Source organism: Saccopteryx leptura, chromosome 7, assembly GCF_036850995.1.
Source record: "Saccopteryx leptura isolate mSacLep1 chromosome 7, mSacLep1_pri_phased_curated, whole genome shotgun sequence".
Lineage (NCBI taxonomy): Eukaryota > Metazoa > Chordata > Mammalia > Chiroptera > Emballonuridae > Saccopteryx > Saccopteryx leptura.
Window position 1 is genome coordinate 17415558 of NC_089509.1, and position 15375 is coordinate 17430932.

A 15375-nucleotide genomic window follows, 5' to 3' on the forward strand; every position below is an offset into this window, starting at 1 on the left:
GCATTTTACCATAGCTCAGGGCCTTGCAGTGACTGCGCTTTCTTTCCCAGTTTCTAATTTTTTAAATGATGTTCCTCATGGCAGATCCACGGTCAGGGCCTTTGCTATACAATTTGCAATTCTGGGGCCTTAAAGTAAAGCCATGCGGCAGACAAGGCTCGCTTTTGTAAGCCCTGTGTTGAATCGAGCACCTCTTTCAAGTTTTCAGATGTCATCTCACGAAAGCCATCCCCCCTCTGGCTTTTCATCTTCCACTCATTTCTATTAAATTTCTGTTTCCAGGCAGAAATCCGTACAGATTTCAATCTGCTCTACAGCATGATGAAGAAGCACGAGGAGTTCCGGTGGATGAGGCTGCGCATCCGGCGCATGGCCGACGCCTGGATCCAGGCCATCAAGTCCCTGGCAGAAAAGCAGAATCTTGAAAAGAGAAAGAGGAAGAAAGTGAGTTTTGATTCACTTCGTTCCGTTAGATGCTTGCTTTCTTTTAAAAGTTTGATTTTGCTTGGAAACAAGACTAAGAGAAATGTCACGCCTCAGGGGAATCTGCTGTCTCTGGTACCGCCATTTTTGGGTTTTCCTTTGAACCATCTGACTCTCTCTCTGTCAGTGGTGTCTAGAAACTTACCCCTCTTTTCTCTACCTGAATACAACCATTGAGAACTTCCTGTTACATCACTATGACAATTTCATATTATTGGAGTTTGTCAGCTTTGGGGTTGAGCAACTTGGTGCTTTTGCTTATATTGTTGAGAGAGAAATATACTATAAATTAAACTTGAGCCAGGTGGTCAGGTTTGTGAGGAGATGCCTGGAAAACCTCTAGAGCACTCCTGAGCATGGCAAACCCTGGATCCATCAGCTAGAGACTAAATGGCCGTGGCTTTGGATGAACTGTTTTGAGGATGAACAACTGAGCAAAGTAAGCAACAGGTTCCTATACTTAAAAATAAGTGGAAAATGAGTTTGATATTATTCCTAATTTGACTAATTTGATATCCTCAAAAAAGAAAATACGGATATACTTCCAAATCCTAAGCCACAGATTGAGGCATCAATTCTGCTTGGACCCCTTGAGTTTATGAGACAGCAGGACCAAACGTCCTGGCACCAGAGAGTCCTCCATGGCAGAATATGTGGTCAGAGATCCAGGTGGGCTTTACCAGGAAGTAAAGAGTATTTTCTTATAATCCTGTGCTGTAACCTGCAGGTTATATTGCTAGGTGAAGAAATGTTAGGTGGAGAAAGTAAACATTATTTTTAAAGGGGAGAGAGAATTTATTTTTATGTCCATACCTCTATGTAGACAATAGATACATATATACACATATACCTATATTGTATATACAATATACATACACACTTCATGCTCATATTATTTAAATGGTTAAAATGGTAAGTTTTATGTTATTTATACTTCACCAAAAAAAAAGGGAGGGTCAAATAAGGAGAGGGAGGGAATAGTGTAGAGGCAACAGGTATAGAAACCAACTTGTCTGAATATATCTTACTTTATAGATTTGATACTGGAATCATTTTACATAAGTATAAAATTACAAGGAATATAATACAAATGAACTTACTGCATATACAGTTTTACTACAAATGCATAGAGAACTATTTTTACTGGCTTTAGAATATGGTAGGTTGAACATTTCTGATGTGATATCACAAAGGATAAAAATTTGCAAATATATCTTTAAATAATTTTCACTAGTCATGTAGGAGGGAGTGGTGTTGATATCCTCATTCTTAATCAATTGTATGTATTGGAATGAGGCAAGTAATTATGTTAGTGTCCTTGAAAAGTAGGATTTTCAGTGAGTGAGAGAGGAAATAACAGATGTCAGATGGATAATATTATGTAAAGACACCATAATCCTGAGTCTGAATTGGAAAAACCAGTATAAACTCATGATTAGTTTTTTTTTTTTTTTCCATTTTTCTGAAGCTGGAAACAGGGAGAGACAGTCAGACAGACTCCCACATGCGCCCGACCGGGATCCACCCGGCATGCCCACCATGGGGCAACGCTCTGCCCACCAGGGGGCGATGCTCTGCCCATCCTGGGCGTCGCAATGTTGCGACCAGAGCCACTCTAGCGCCTGGGGCAGAGGCCAAGGAGCCATCCCCAGCACCCGGGCCATCTTTGCTCCAGTGGAGCCTTGGCTGCGGGAGGGGAAGAGAGAGACAGAGAGGAAGGTGCAGCGGAGGGGTGGAGAAGCAAATGGGTGCTTCTCCTGTGTGCCCTGGCCAGGAATCGAACCCGGGTCCTCCGCACACTAGGCCGACGCTCTACCGCTGAGCCAACCGGCCAGGGCTCATGATTAGTTTTATCCTTGAGGAAAAATAAATTTTCTAGCTATGTCCACTGAATTCACTTATAGATAGTAATAATCTAGAGTTACCTAGTGTCAGACTCTGATCTTTAAATATCATTTCCACTAAATGGTATAAAGGGTTCTTAGAAAATTGGCTGATTAAAGTCTGAGACAGAAGTTGTATGTGATGAGGTTGGAACACCTTGTCATACCAAAAAGTAAAGACGCTATCAAAGTCTACTAGATTGTGTCAAAAGAATTTATAGCCAATTTGAAAAACCTCTTGTTGCCAAGGTGAGACAATTTAATAATTAGTAAGGATAACAACTTCAATTTTTTAAAGTATATTAAATATACTTATGGCCATGATTTTATAATGATACATATCTATATCATATCTACATCTATATAGATATAGATATATATCATTATATCTACATCTGTTTAGATACAGATATACATATAATTATATATAGAATTATATATTTTTTCATATGTAATATATAATAATAATTATATATATATGTATTTTTTTAAGTTCTCATTGGTCATTACTAGAGAACACTAATGAACAGTTTTATTTTTAAACTGGTAAATAAAGGGAAAGACTGAAGTGTATTTACCAGGCTTTTTTTCTTTAATGTAAACTGTTTTTCAAAGTACTCAAATAGTTAATATGGGATAGTTTCTCTTTATAGAAGTATGCCAGCTAATAAGTGCAGGAGGAATGAGAGAATAAGACCATTTAGCCACCCCTGATGGATTAATGCATTTAGTTATGATCATCAATAGCTGCTAACACCACAAAGTGAGATTGTTCCCACCAGTGGGAGGAAGTGCACGTACCACCTATGAAGTAGTATTGCCAAATAAACTGAATATAAATTTGGTCATGTCTGTAGATCTAATTACTAATTAACCATAAATGCAGTCAACAAAATTCAGAGTGTGAGAGAGACTACTGGAAATACAACCCAGTTTCTTTGACAACTAAATTACAAACTCCTCACCCCCCAGGAGGATGGTTGGGCGCTACTGTAGGTTAAAGATGGCTAAGAGATGTATATATAAGGCAATTTCAACTCTTCACTTTATTTGATTTCTAACTTGAACAACTACAGTTAAAAAAAATAAGGGACACGAGCAGATGTAAACACTAATTGGGCATTGGATAATATTCAAGAATTAATAGCTATTCTAGGGGTGCTAGTGATGTGTGATCTTTGACGTGAAGATTTGTTTCTTTTAGAGCTACAAATGGAAATATTTGTAAATGAAAACATGATGTCTAGGATTTCCTTGAAGAGAAGCTAGAGAAAGTGAGGGTACACGTTGAATAAGATTTGTCATGAGTTAATAATTATTGAAGTTACGTGATGAGTTCATCAGAATTGACTTTATTGTCATTTCCACTTTAGTATGTATTTGAAATTTTATGTGTTAAAAGCATAAGGATATTCCAGCTGTGGGAAAAAGCCCAATATTGTTAAAAGATATTTTATTTTCCTGGTTTAGCCTCCTTTAATTTTGACTTTTCAAATATATCCTTCTTTTAAAAAGGAGGATTATTTGCCCATACCTCACTCTCATAGCCACACCAAGGGTAGCTAGCTGTTTTCTAAAACAATGAAAAGTCAGTTGTTGTTTTTTTAACTTCTTAGATAAACTGCTTACCCCACACTGAGATTTCATTAGAATGTAAACATAGCATTAGAATTGGTTGATCGCTTTTTATGTGTTTCTGTGGAGTTTGTACTTGGATCAGTGGGAATCAATGTATGCCTGTTATTTTGTTTGTTTGTTTTTTCCAGGTCCTTGTTCACCTGGGGCTCCTGACGAAGGAATCTGGATTTAAGATTGCGGAGACAGCTTTCAGTGGTGGCCCTCTTGGTGAATTAGTTCAGTGGAGTGATTTAATTACATCTCTGTACTTACTGGGCCATGACATTAGGATTTCAGCTTCACTGGCTGAGCTCAAGGAGTAAGGAGATTACTTTTCAATTTTAAAATCAGAATACAAAAAAGAAATTGTAAACTCTTAAAGCCCTCTATTAGTGTGTAATTTCTCATGGAGGAAAATGAAAGTGATAATTCACTAAACAGGAGATAAGAAGATTATTTTCAGGAGCTAAATACATACACTGTGAAAAGGATAATATGTTTTCATTGTAGCTACAGGCTCCAGAGGCTTCATAAATGAATGCCAGAAAATTCAAACTAAGGGCTTATTCTTTGCTATTACAGGTGCTTCCAACATCTGCAGCAGAAAACATTATTGACTTTCCTAATTCCCAGTCTCTTTGCTGAAATTCATACCACTCCCTACTCAACATCAAGCTTTCTAAACCTTGAAACAGGGCAGGTTCCTGTTTATAATTTAATTTGGATAGAATGAATTTCCTGAAAGCTCTGATCCAACCCTTTTTCAATTAGCCAGCTTTCAGCTCTGAGTCTGTTAACTCTACCTGTGTTTTCTGTTTCACTGAAATTTGCTTGTAGCTCTAGGCCTTCTCCTAATCTCTTTTAGATTGACACAGCTGGCTAGGCAGAAATGCTTAGCACCCGTTAACTTTAACTGCCCACGGAGATTTTCCCACCTACCAGCCAAGTCCATCGTGTTGCAATATGTCAAATGTTCCAGAAGAAACACCTTGAATGAACGTTCTACATTCAATGAATGTTCCCCCACCTTGCTCCTACTTTACTATTCAAGATACTGTCAGAGAGGTCACGTGTATTGGGTCCAAGGTCCACACCTGATCAGTGGCAGTGTTGAGATGAAAGCAGTATCAGTAAGATAATATCAGCTGCTATTTGTTAAATGTTTTCCATATGCTGAAACTGATAAGGGCTCTAGTGACAGCAGCAGTTTCAATAATTATGACAACCATGAGGACTATTAACAGCTCACATTTGTTGAGCACAGGTACTAAGCAATTTATTTGTTTTCATCTTACTTAGTCCTTAGCTCAAACCTGGAAGTAGGTGCTGTTGTTTTCAACATAAAGATGAGGAAACTGAGGCTCAAACCCAAAGGAATTGTTTAAGGTCACATGGAGAATATGTGGGAGGCCAGGCCCTGAGCCCTATGTCTAGCTGACCCCAAAGCCTGTACTCTTGACCTCTGTACTTACTACATTGCCCCTCTCAGATCTAGATAAACCCAACGTCTTCTGAACCCTTAGATCACTACTCTGTCCCTTTAGCACGCTACCTCCTCTGGCCTCCCTCCTGCTCGCTGTAAAACACACTCAGTACACACCCTGTGCAGTGGATTCGTTCAAGCAGTTAGCGCATGCCTTCAGTCCTTCTGTCAGCTGGTTCTTGGTGGGGGATATACGGAGATGGCCAGCATATGTTCAAGGAGAAGACAATCTTTTGATAATTATAACTAATACATTATGTAATAATTACACTAATTACAATGTGATTAGCACTAATTGAGATGTGAATGCTAGAATATAAACACAGGAAGTGAAAAAGCTGTGTGAATCTTGTTCTCCACTGTTATTTAGCACCTAGAAAAGGTCCGGGCACCCAGTGGGCGCTCATAAGTACTTACTGAATAAATGAGAGATTAAATGAGTGAAGAAAGGAGTGGGTGGGTAAAAAAAATGAAATACTGTTGGAGCTGCTTGGGACGGGTGCTTTCTAGGGAGGTCAGGAAGGGCAAATGAGGGCTTAGTTTCATGGTCAAGGGTAACTCTGTAGAAGTCTGTAAGCACTGGTCGTAGAGACAGATGTGTTTTATTTAAGAAGATAATTGTGTAAGCAACATAGCGCAGTGGTTCCCAAACAGGCCTGTGCCTTAGAATCTCCCAGGGATCTTTTTAGACTCCCAAAGCCCAGACCATATCTCAAACTAATTGAGTTGCAACCTTTGGGATAGGACATAGGCATAAGTATCTTCTGATGCCTTTAGTTTATTCCACAGTGCAGACAAGTTTGGAAACCACTGGATACAGAATGGAGACCAGGAGTTGGGAAACTGGCTCAGCAGGCCAAGTCTAGTCCTGCCTGTTTTCATTACTGAAGTTTCATGGGAATTGCACCCGCCGTTTATGTATTGTCTGACTCCCTTCATTCTACAAGGGCAGAGTTGAGTGGTTGCCACAGAGAATATGTGGCCTTTCAAAGGTGAAAGTATTTACTGTCTGGCCCTTTACAAAACAAAACAAAACAAAAACAAAAACAAAAACCACCTCAAATTCTTAAGAAGAAATTGCTTATAGGGAACAGAGCTGAAGAACAGGGTGCCCGAGGCATTGGCAAGCAGGAGCAATAGAGCTGAAGTAGAATGTCCATCCATAACTTGGTGAAGGATTACTGTGGGGCATGAGCAGGGATAAAAGCCTTCAATGGTGACCCACTTTTGGGTGAATGGCAGGACCTTTAGTAGTTTTCTGCCACATGTGAAGTTGGTGTGCAGTCAAGTACTTTGGCTCTCCGAGGACAAGTGTGGGTTTGTATGGATGGGTGGAGAAAGGGTAGTGGAAAAGTCTAAGCCATAGTCCCAGCCCATAATGCAGTCTAGGCAGAAGAAACAGTTGGACATAAGACAAAAAATGAGGAAACAGCACAAGACAGTATAGGAAGAAGTTTCTGCTCTAAAGGCTAGAAACAGTAGAGGTCAGAAAAGGAGGTCAGTAAGGCTGGAGTTTAATAAGATATTAAAGTAGTAGTCACTGAGTAGCAGACATCAGGCACTTCTGTTGATGCCCTATTTAACCACCCAGAGAACTCCTGAGAAGATGCTCTCCAGTCTGGCTTTGTGGTGGTTTTTTTGTTTGTTTGTTTCAGAATGAGTAAAGATTCTGAAGTTGAGTAACTTGTCTAAGACTTTAATAGCTGCTAGATGTGAGACAATTTCAGACCCATAACTTCCTGGCTTTCAAAGGTTCTCTTTGTATACCACCATTCGCTTTTGCAAGAGTCAAAATTAGGGTTCTGAATGGGCCTTGATGGGTGAGCAGAGATTGGCTAAGCAGTAGATTGGAAGGGCCATGCCTTTTCCCTGCTAAGGATTCTTGGGTGTTCATTTGCCTATTAAACTTGCTATGTACGTACCTTGAAATAAAATTTTCCCCCTCTCTTCTGCCCTTTCTCTAGAATAATGAAGAAGGTTGTAGGAAACCGATCTGGTTGCCCAACTGCAGGAGACAGAATTGTTGAGCTCATTTATATTGACATCGTAGGACTTGCTCAATTCAAGAAAACTCTCGGCCCATCCTGGGTCCATTACCAGTAAGTGCCGCATGCTGTTCTTAAGTTTGTAGTGCTTTTTATTTTTTTAAAACAAGGTTTGAACGGTTGTAGGTTAAAAAAAAAGCTATCAAATATCTTCTGAACTATGTGGAGTATGTTTGCTATTCCTAATTGAAATTCAGGTTCTTCACAGTGACTTCTTACTTTCAAGGGCTATTCATTATTTTCATTGATTTCTTTTGAGAATAGAAGTCGAGTGACCCACCTCTTGTTTTACTTTCCCTAGTACTTAGCATTCTTCTCTCAGTTTGCCTACAATAGTCTCATCTGTTTAATCAAATAACGATTTAGATAAAATATGGACAGTGTCATTTCTTGTGTTTCTTAGGTTTGAGATATTAATTCGTTTCTCTCCGTCTTTTCCCGTCAGTTTTCTTGTCATTCTTGGAAGAAAAAGCTGGGGGAGTGGCTAGTCTGAATGCTGGGCTCTCACACTTTTTGAGATCAGCTTCATACTTAGTGTGACTTGAGCGCATGTGGTCCTCAGTGCTCAGTCTTTATTGTTTAGTAGAACAGCTCAGTTTTTTCCTGGATGTGCCTGTGGGACCAGAATTCAGTATTTGAAACAAGTTTACATGGTGGATTTTTTTTCTTCTTTATAAATGAAAGGAGAGTAGATAGAGAGACAGACTCCTGCATGTGCCCCAACTGGGTCCACCCAGCAACCCCATCTGGGGCTGATGCTCTGCCCATCTGGGGCCATGCTTGTAGCCGAGCTATTTTTAGCACCTGAAACAGAAGCTCAATGGAGCCATCCTCGATTCCCAGGGCTAATGCACTTGAATCAGTCGAGCCATGGCTGCAAGAAAAGGAGAGAGAGAGGAAGGGGAGGGGTGGAGAAGCTGGTGGTCGCTTCTTTTGTGTGCCTGACTGGGAATCAAACCCAGGACATCCACATACTGGGCTGACACTGTACCACTGAGTCAACCGGCCAGGGCCACATGATACATTTTAAATAACATTGAATTATATAATGAAGTTTATTAATTTTTCAGGTTTTTTTCAATCTTTCTGAAAAAGGCTTAGTTTGATGCTACGACTCCACCACTACTTTGAACACTAGCATGCATTTTTTTTTTTAATTTTTCTGAAGCTGGAAACGGGGAGAGACAGTCAGACAGACTCCCGCATGCGCCCTACCGGGATCCACCCGGCACGCCCACCAGGGGGCGACGCTCTGCCCACCAGGGGGCGATGCTCTGCCCCTCCGGGGCATCGCTCTATTGCGACCAGACCCATTCTAGCGTCTGAGGCAGAGGCCACAGAGCCATCCCCAGCGTCCGGGGCCATCTTTGCTCCAATGGAGCCTCTGCTTCGGGAGGGGAAGAGAGAGACAGAGAGGAAGGAGAGGGGGAGGGGTGGAGAAGCAGATGGGTGCTTCTCCTGTGTGCCCTGGCCGGGAATCGAACCCGGGACTTCTGCACGCCAGGCCGACGCTCTACCACTGAGCCAACCGGCCAGGGCCCCACTAGCATGCATTTTTAACAGTGAGAGTATCTACCTCTCAGCCTTCAATAGGGAAAAGTATCTAGTTTGAGTCTAATACTTATTAAAGAACAATAATGTGCTTTTTTTGTTGTCTTCCATTGATTACAGAGATACTGGGTTTTATTTATCATTTATAAAATTTCCCAACAAATTTTAAAATGGTGAATAAATTTAAATAAACATCTTTAACAATGTCAGTAGTGCATGAATTTGGGTATAGATTGTGAAGTTAGTGCCACCTTTATCCATGTTAGTAAGTCATTCTCTAAAGAGAACACTGAAAATCTTTAAATTAAAATGACTTGAAAACCCCTCCATGTGTTCCTTTTCTATTGATTTTCAGTAAAGAGATTTTTCTTTTCATGTGCTCTTTTAACCAATAAATGAAATTATTAAAGGCCTGAACTAGGTTTCTTCATTTCAGGTTAATTTATAATTTAATATTATTAGCTTTCCTCTCCAAGGTTATGTCAGGTAGGAAGTCCTTTGGAATGGAAAGAAATGAAAATTTGAAGTATCAAGATTATTCTCAAAAACACAAGGAAAAAAACACTGCTGTCGTAGAATTTCTTTTTCTTTTTTTTTTTTTTAAGTGAGAGGAGGAAAGATAGACAGTTCCCACATGCACCCCAACTGGGATCCACCCCTCCCCCCCCCCATCTGGGGCTGATGCTCAAATTAACCAAGCTATCCTCAGAGCCTGAGACTGACACTTGGACCAACTGAGCTATATACTCAGTCCCCCCCCCCCCCCGGGCCAACACTCAAACCAATCGAGCCACTGGCTGTGAGAGGGGAGGGGGAGAGAAGCAGATGGTTGCTTCTCCTGTGTGCCCTGACTGGGGATTGAACCCAGACATTTACACTCTGGTCCAACGCTCTATCCACTGAGCCAGCTGGCCAGGGCAGAATTTCTTGCATTAGCAATGATTTTCTCACTGAGCAGTAAAGTGCTTGTGAGCAGAGAAAAGGAATTGATTGAGAAGAAACCTGTGCTTTTCCTTGCTTTTGGGTATCGTCTCATAAAATAGCAAAATAAAAATTTGGTTTGAGTCTGGGTAGCACTCTACTTTCTGCATCAGGATTTTCCTGGTTTGGGGTTTGCTGTTTTCTTGAAATCATGAACCCTAAGCCATCACATTTGTTGTCACTTAAATGGAAATAACCATTTCTCTTCTTGTTTAATGAGCCGTGTAAGTAAACAAACCTATTTTTTTTTCTTTTAATCTGTAGCATTAAAAATAAAGACAGGCAGTGCTGTTGTCCTCTGGCATTTTGCAAATGGCAGGCATCTGATAATGTGCAGCAGGCATGGGGCATGCGGGCCCCCTGAACTCACATATTCTCACCACCAGGAAGGGCTGTTTGGATGGGAAAATATTCTCCCTGGTTGTATTTAGGTCAATTGAAAAGGACGATTTCATTATTAAAATGGTCACTGTTGGTTTGTATTTGATTCTTGTTGGATGAAAAGATGCCACCTCAGGGGATTGTATATCAGAGTATAATGTTTATCCCCCCTTCTTTTAATAAATCATCCACGTTAGTGATATTGGCTGGCAGGAGGCCTTTTAGAGTCTTAGCCCTGCGGACTCTGTTGTCATGAAGCTGAGGTTGCATCAGAGGGCAAGCAGGTCTTCTAAAAACTGTTCTTGCCCATTTCTTTCCTTTTGGAAGATCAGAAATTACCGGGCTGTGTGCATTTGTCTTGGTCAGTGGTACATGGTATAAATTCCATTACATGGGTCCTGGCCGGTTGGCTCAGTGGTAGAGCGTCGGCCTGGCGTGCAGAAGTCCCGGGTTTGATTCCCGGCCAGAGCACACAGGAGAAGTGCCCATCTGCTTCTCCACCCCTCCCCCTCTCCTTCCTCTCTGTCTCTCTCTTCCCCTCCCGCAGCCGAGGCTCCATTGGAGCAAAGATGGCCCGGGCACTGGGGATGGCTCCTTGGCCTCTGCCCCAAGCGCTAGAGTGGCTCTGGTCGCGGCAGAGCGACCCCCCCTGGTGGGCAGAGCGTCGCCCCCTGGTGGGCAGAGCATAGCCCTGGTGGGCGTGCTGGGTAGATCCCGGTCAGGCGCATGCGGGAGTCTGTCTGACTGTCTCTCCCCGTTTCCAGCTTCAGAAAAATAAAAAAATAATAAAATAAAATAAAATAAAAATTCCATTACATGTAAAGTTATCTTCTGATTTTTCATTTAGGGGCAAACCCTTGAGTTGTACTGATTTTAGGAAATGTTGATCTTTGTAAAATTCTGTCCAATTCATGTAGGGACCCAGGAAACTCAATTAAATACCTATTATTAAATACTTATATGCGACTAGTATATTGTTAGGTACTGCAAAACTCATACCTGTTTTGCGTCATAAGAGACATGTGCTGAGCACTGAGAACACACGAGACAGTGAGATGCAAACAGTCTAATATATACCATGTTTTACATCAAGCTCCAAAGTAGGAATTAGGCCCTGCCAAGGAGGTTATAAGCGCCATCTCGTCACAGTGTGGCTTAGAGCAGAGAGACTGTTCCATTTGGCGTAGCTGCAGGAATCCCTGATTGAAGAGGGCCAGCTGCTTGGGCAGCAAGGCAAATATCTTTTAAGTCATCAGTCTGTTTCTGATGCGCCACACACACAAAAGACATTAGAGGAAGGGCATAAATGTTAACACAGCACAGCGCAGTTCTGAAACACACAGATGTGGAAGGTGATTGAAGAAAGAAACCTGTACACTATGCCTCCTCTGTCATAGGCAGAGATCAGTCTCCTGCCTCTGGTTATAAAACAAACTAGACAAGCTAAAACAAAATAAGGCAGTTCCTAAATCAAAGCTTCATGTGTGAGGATGTAGAATTACAAGTATCAGACACGGAATCCTTTCATTCTTCTGTTGGGAAGAAGTCCCAATATGACATAGTGAACATCTAGGCACGTATGAAAGTCCAAGCTTTCCGAAGTCAGGCAACTGCAGGTATCTTTACTCATTAGAGTTTATTTTAATTATCCAAATTGAAAATAACACCAGTGAAACTCCAAGTTAAAAATAGAATGGCAAGCCAAGCCAAAGCTCGAGAGGAATATATATAGACTATTAGAGTCAATTGCAAATAAATGGAAGCCGCCAAAGCCTTCAAGGCAAAGGATCCTTATGACAAGGGTACCTGTTGTCCCTGCTGTGCCTGCACACGTGCTGTGCTCCTTTAATCCCAGCTCTGTTTCTCTGGCAGGATTGGCCCTTCTACAGCCCCACCTGGCTGTGTGTGTCCCTCCGTCTCACAGCAAACTTCTGCAGAACTGCCCTGTCATCCCTATCATTGATTTTGGTTACATTTATTCCATTACTGATTCCCAAAACATTGATGTAAATTTAGCTACTAAATGGACAAGAAAAACAGCACTATATCCTGTTGTTCTGCTCACTTGTGGTCATGGCCCCCTTGACCCTTACATCCCTTGCTTGCTTTTTCCTGGAATGTGGACATCCATTTCTGTCTACCTCTTGGTTGCCAGGCTGATAATGTGTTCTTGTTGATCCTGTGAAAATCGTCAGTATGATGATAGCGTGTTCCTTGAGAGTCACACAGGAATCCAGATGCAGCTTGTATTTCACTGTGGTCATGGCCCCCCCTCCCTTCACTGGCCTTCCCTCTTTCTTCTTTCCTTTCTTGTCTAGACGAGTGATGGCAATCTTTGATGAGAAAGCCATCACACCAAAATGGCAGTTCACTATTGCTCTTCTGGGAAAAACCAGTCTGGTGTTTCTTTGTCTTCCTGAATCACACAGTAATGTAAATATAAAAAGTTGGAAGAGTGAACTTCTTAAGAGTGGCAAAGGAAGAAAAAAACTGAATCAGGTACTTAAAAGTCATTGCCATCTTCTGATTCTAAAATGAGGGCTTTAATGTTTATTTACTTTTATGCTTATTAATCCAATAAGAGCTCTTCCGAATTTACTATTGATACAGAACAACAGGAAATAGTGCTGTTTTTCTTGTCCATTTAGTAGCTAAATTTACATCAATGTTTTGGGCATCAGTCATGGAATAAATGTAACCAAAATCAATAATTCTATTTCTGTGTCAGTTCCTTTTTTCTGACCGATCGTACCCTGCACACTCCAACGCAGCAGTCGGCAGGCCTGTTCCTATTAATGAAAGGCCCAATAGTAAACATTCTCGGCTTTGCTGGCCATGTATGTGGTCTCCACCTCTCTCACTCCACTATTACTTTGTGAAAGCAGCCACAGATAATATGTAAACAACTGGGTGTAGTTATGCTCAAATAAAACTCATTTTTGAATGCTGAAAATTGAATTTTACATAATTTTCACATGTCACAAACTATCTTTATTGTTTATCTAAAAATATACAGATCACTCTTAGCTCAAGGGCCATACAGAAATGGGTGGTAGACCAGTTTGGCTGACCCCGTTCTAAGGCTTTGTGGAACAGCCTCAGTTTCAACTCCTTCAGTCCCTGGGAGAAAGCGGCAGTGGTTTTTTACTGTCAGATAACGTAACAGTTACCACAGCCTCTTGAGCGAGATCGTAAGCTTTACCTAAAATCACATACTGGAGTCAATGGATAAAAGTGTTGAGTGGTGGTTGACAGGGATGAGGTATATGCTGTCAGCAGAATAAGACCTCCATCTTTATCTGTTTGGCTGCTGGAACATAAAATCACAGCCTGGGGGTTTATAAACAGCAAGCATTTATTGCTCATCATTCTGGAAACTGGAAGCACAAGGCAGGGTGCCAGTGTGGACAACTGAAGGCTGTCTTCCAGGTCTCGGACTTCCTGTATTCTCACGTGATGGAAGGGGTTTGGGAGCAATGTGGAGTTAGTTTCCTTTATAAGGGCACTAATCCCATTTGTGAGGGCTCTACCCCCATGGTCTGATCGTCTCCCAACAGCCGCATCTACTAATCCCATCACCCTTGTCGATTAGGATTTCACCATATGAATTTTGGGGGACACAGATCATACTTAGCAACCTCTTAAAAATGGCCGTGCTTTGCTTCTTCAACAAGTGTTCATTAGACACCACTATATGCCAGCCCTGGCTTGGGGTACACAGTGAGCATGTGCTTGGTAGTTCCAGCTTTTGGGAACTTTTAATTTCACTGGTATTTGAGTGATTGTCTGTGATTAGTCAACTAATCTGAAGCAGCTTGTGTCTGCTGCGTGATGGTCCAGACTCAAAAGTCACACATGGAGATGTTTGGTTGTACAAGCTATTCTAGAACCTCTCAATTCCTGTCTGGTTAGTATTTCTCATTAAAAGAATCTGTCCATATCTGACAGTGCCTGAGAGAGGGGTTAGAGCTTTTACTTCTTGAACTTTGGGGTCAAGGTTGTAGTTTGACCCGCAGCACTTTTCTCTTTCAGATGCATGCTCCGGGTCCTGGACTCCTTCGGCACGGAGCCCGAGTTTAACCACGCTAGCTATGCCCAGTCCAAAGGCCACAAGACCCCCTGGGGAAAGTGGAACCTGAACCCACAGCAGTTTTACACCATGTTCCGTGAGTATTCATGCTTCACCTCTGCTTTCCTGACTGCCAGCAGAGACAAATGGGAAAAGGAATTAGACGGCCATGTATTTTGTGTTACGATTCTCATGGCCCTGAGCTGTAGAAATATGTGCTGTTGAACCTTGGTCTTGGGAATAACTGTATTTTTTTCTTAATTAAAATGAAAAAGCCACGAGTATTTTGTGGAAAGCCTGAGAAATGTTCTGGAGAAAAATATTTCCATAGGAAGTATCATGAGAAACCGTTGGAAAAGGGCGATGGATCGACTTTGGCTAGGCAGGCACTGGCCCTGACTCATGCCACACAGATGCTGTTTAGGGTCTACTTGACTAACGATGAGGAGTGAGGGCTACTGTGTCCACACGTTTTTCAAATAATTAAACCTTAATTATTTAAAGATCAAATTTTGTAAAGAAAAGAGTTAGCCTTTTTTAAACGGGACTTTTAAAAACACTGTTGCATACTTCACCGACTTCTTAAACACGGGACCCAGAAGGAAGTCTCGCCTTCTCCTGTTCACATAGTGTCATTCTTGCTGAGAGCAGTGATTATTTTAGGAGGTGATATTGCGGGCACATGAAAATATTATGAGCTAACTGGCCATAGCTGTAGGCTCTTCGCAGTTTTCTGTTTCTGTAGTGTAATTTTCCCCCCACTTTCACCATTTCTTACTGCTATTATCAGTTTACCTGCCTCTAGCCCCATTTCATTTATGATTAACTGAATACTGTGAAGCCAGATTGGACAGTGCTTGTACCAAAAGAAAATTTGTTGTC

At 41.5% G+C, this 15375-nt stretch overlaps 1 protein-coding gene across 8 annotated transcripts in view; it reads left to right on the forward strand.

Annotated features, from left to right (window-relative positions):
• MGAT5 (alpha-1,6-mannosylglycoprotein 6-beta-N-acetylglucosaminyltransferase) overlaps nt 1–15375 on the forward strand; it is a 374609-nt gene that overhangs the window by 230307 nt on the left and 128927 nt on the right. For all 8 annotated transcript variants that reach the window (XM_066346312.1, XM_066346320.1, XM_066346314.1 and 5 more), the window contains exons 7-10: nt 283–444; nt 4133–4302; nt 7431–7565; nt 14457–14590. In XM_066346312.1, the coding sequence (XP_066202409.1) occupies nt 283–444; nt 4133–4302; nt 7431–7565; nt 14457–14590 (601 nt within the window). The remainder of the gene's footprint in view (nt 1–282; nt 445–4132; nt 4303–7430; nt 7566–14456; nt 14591–15375) is intronic.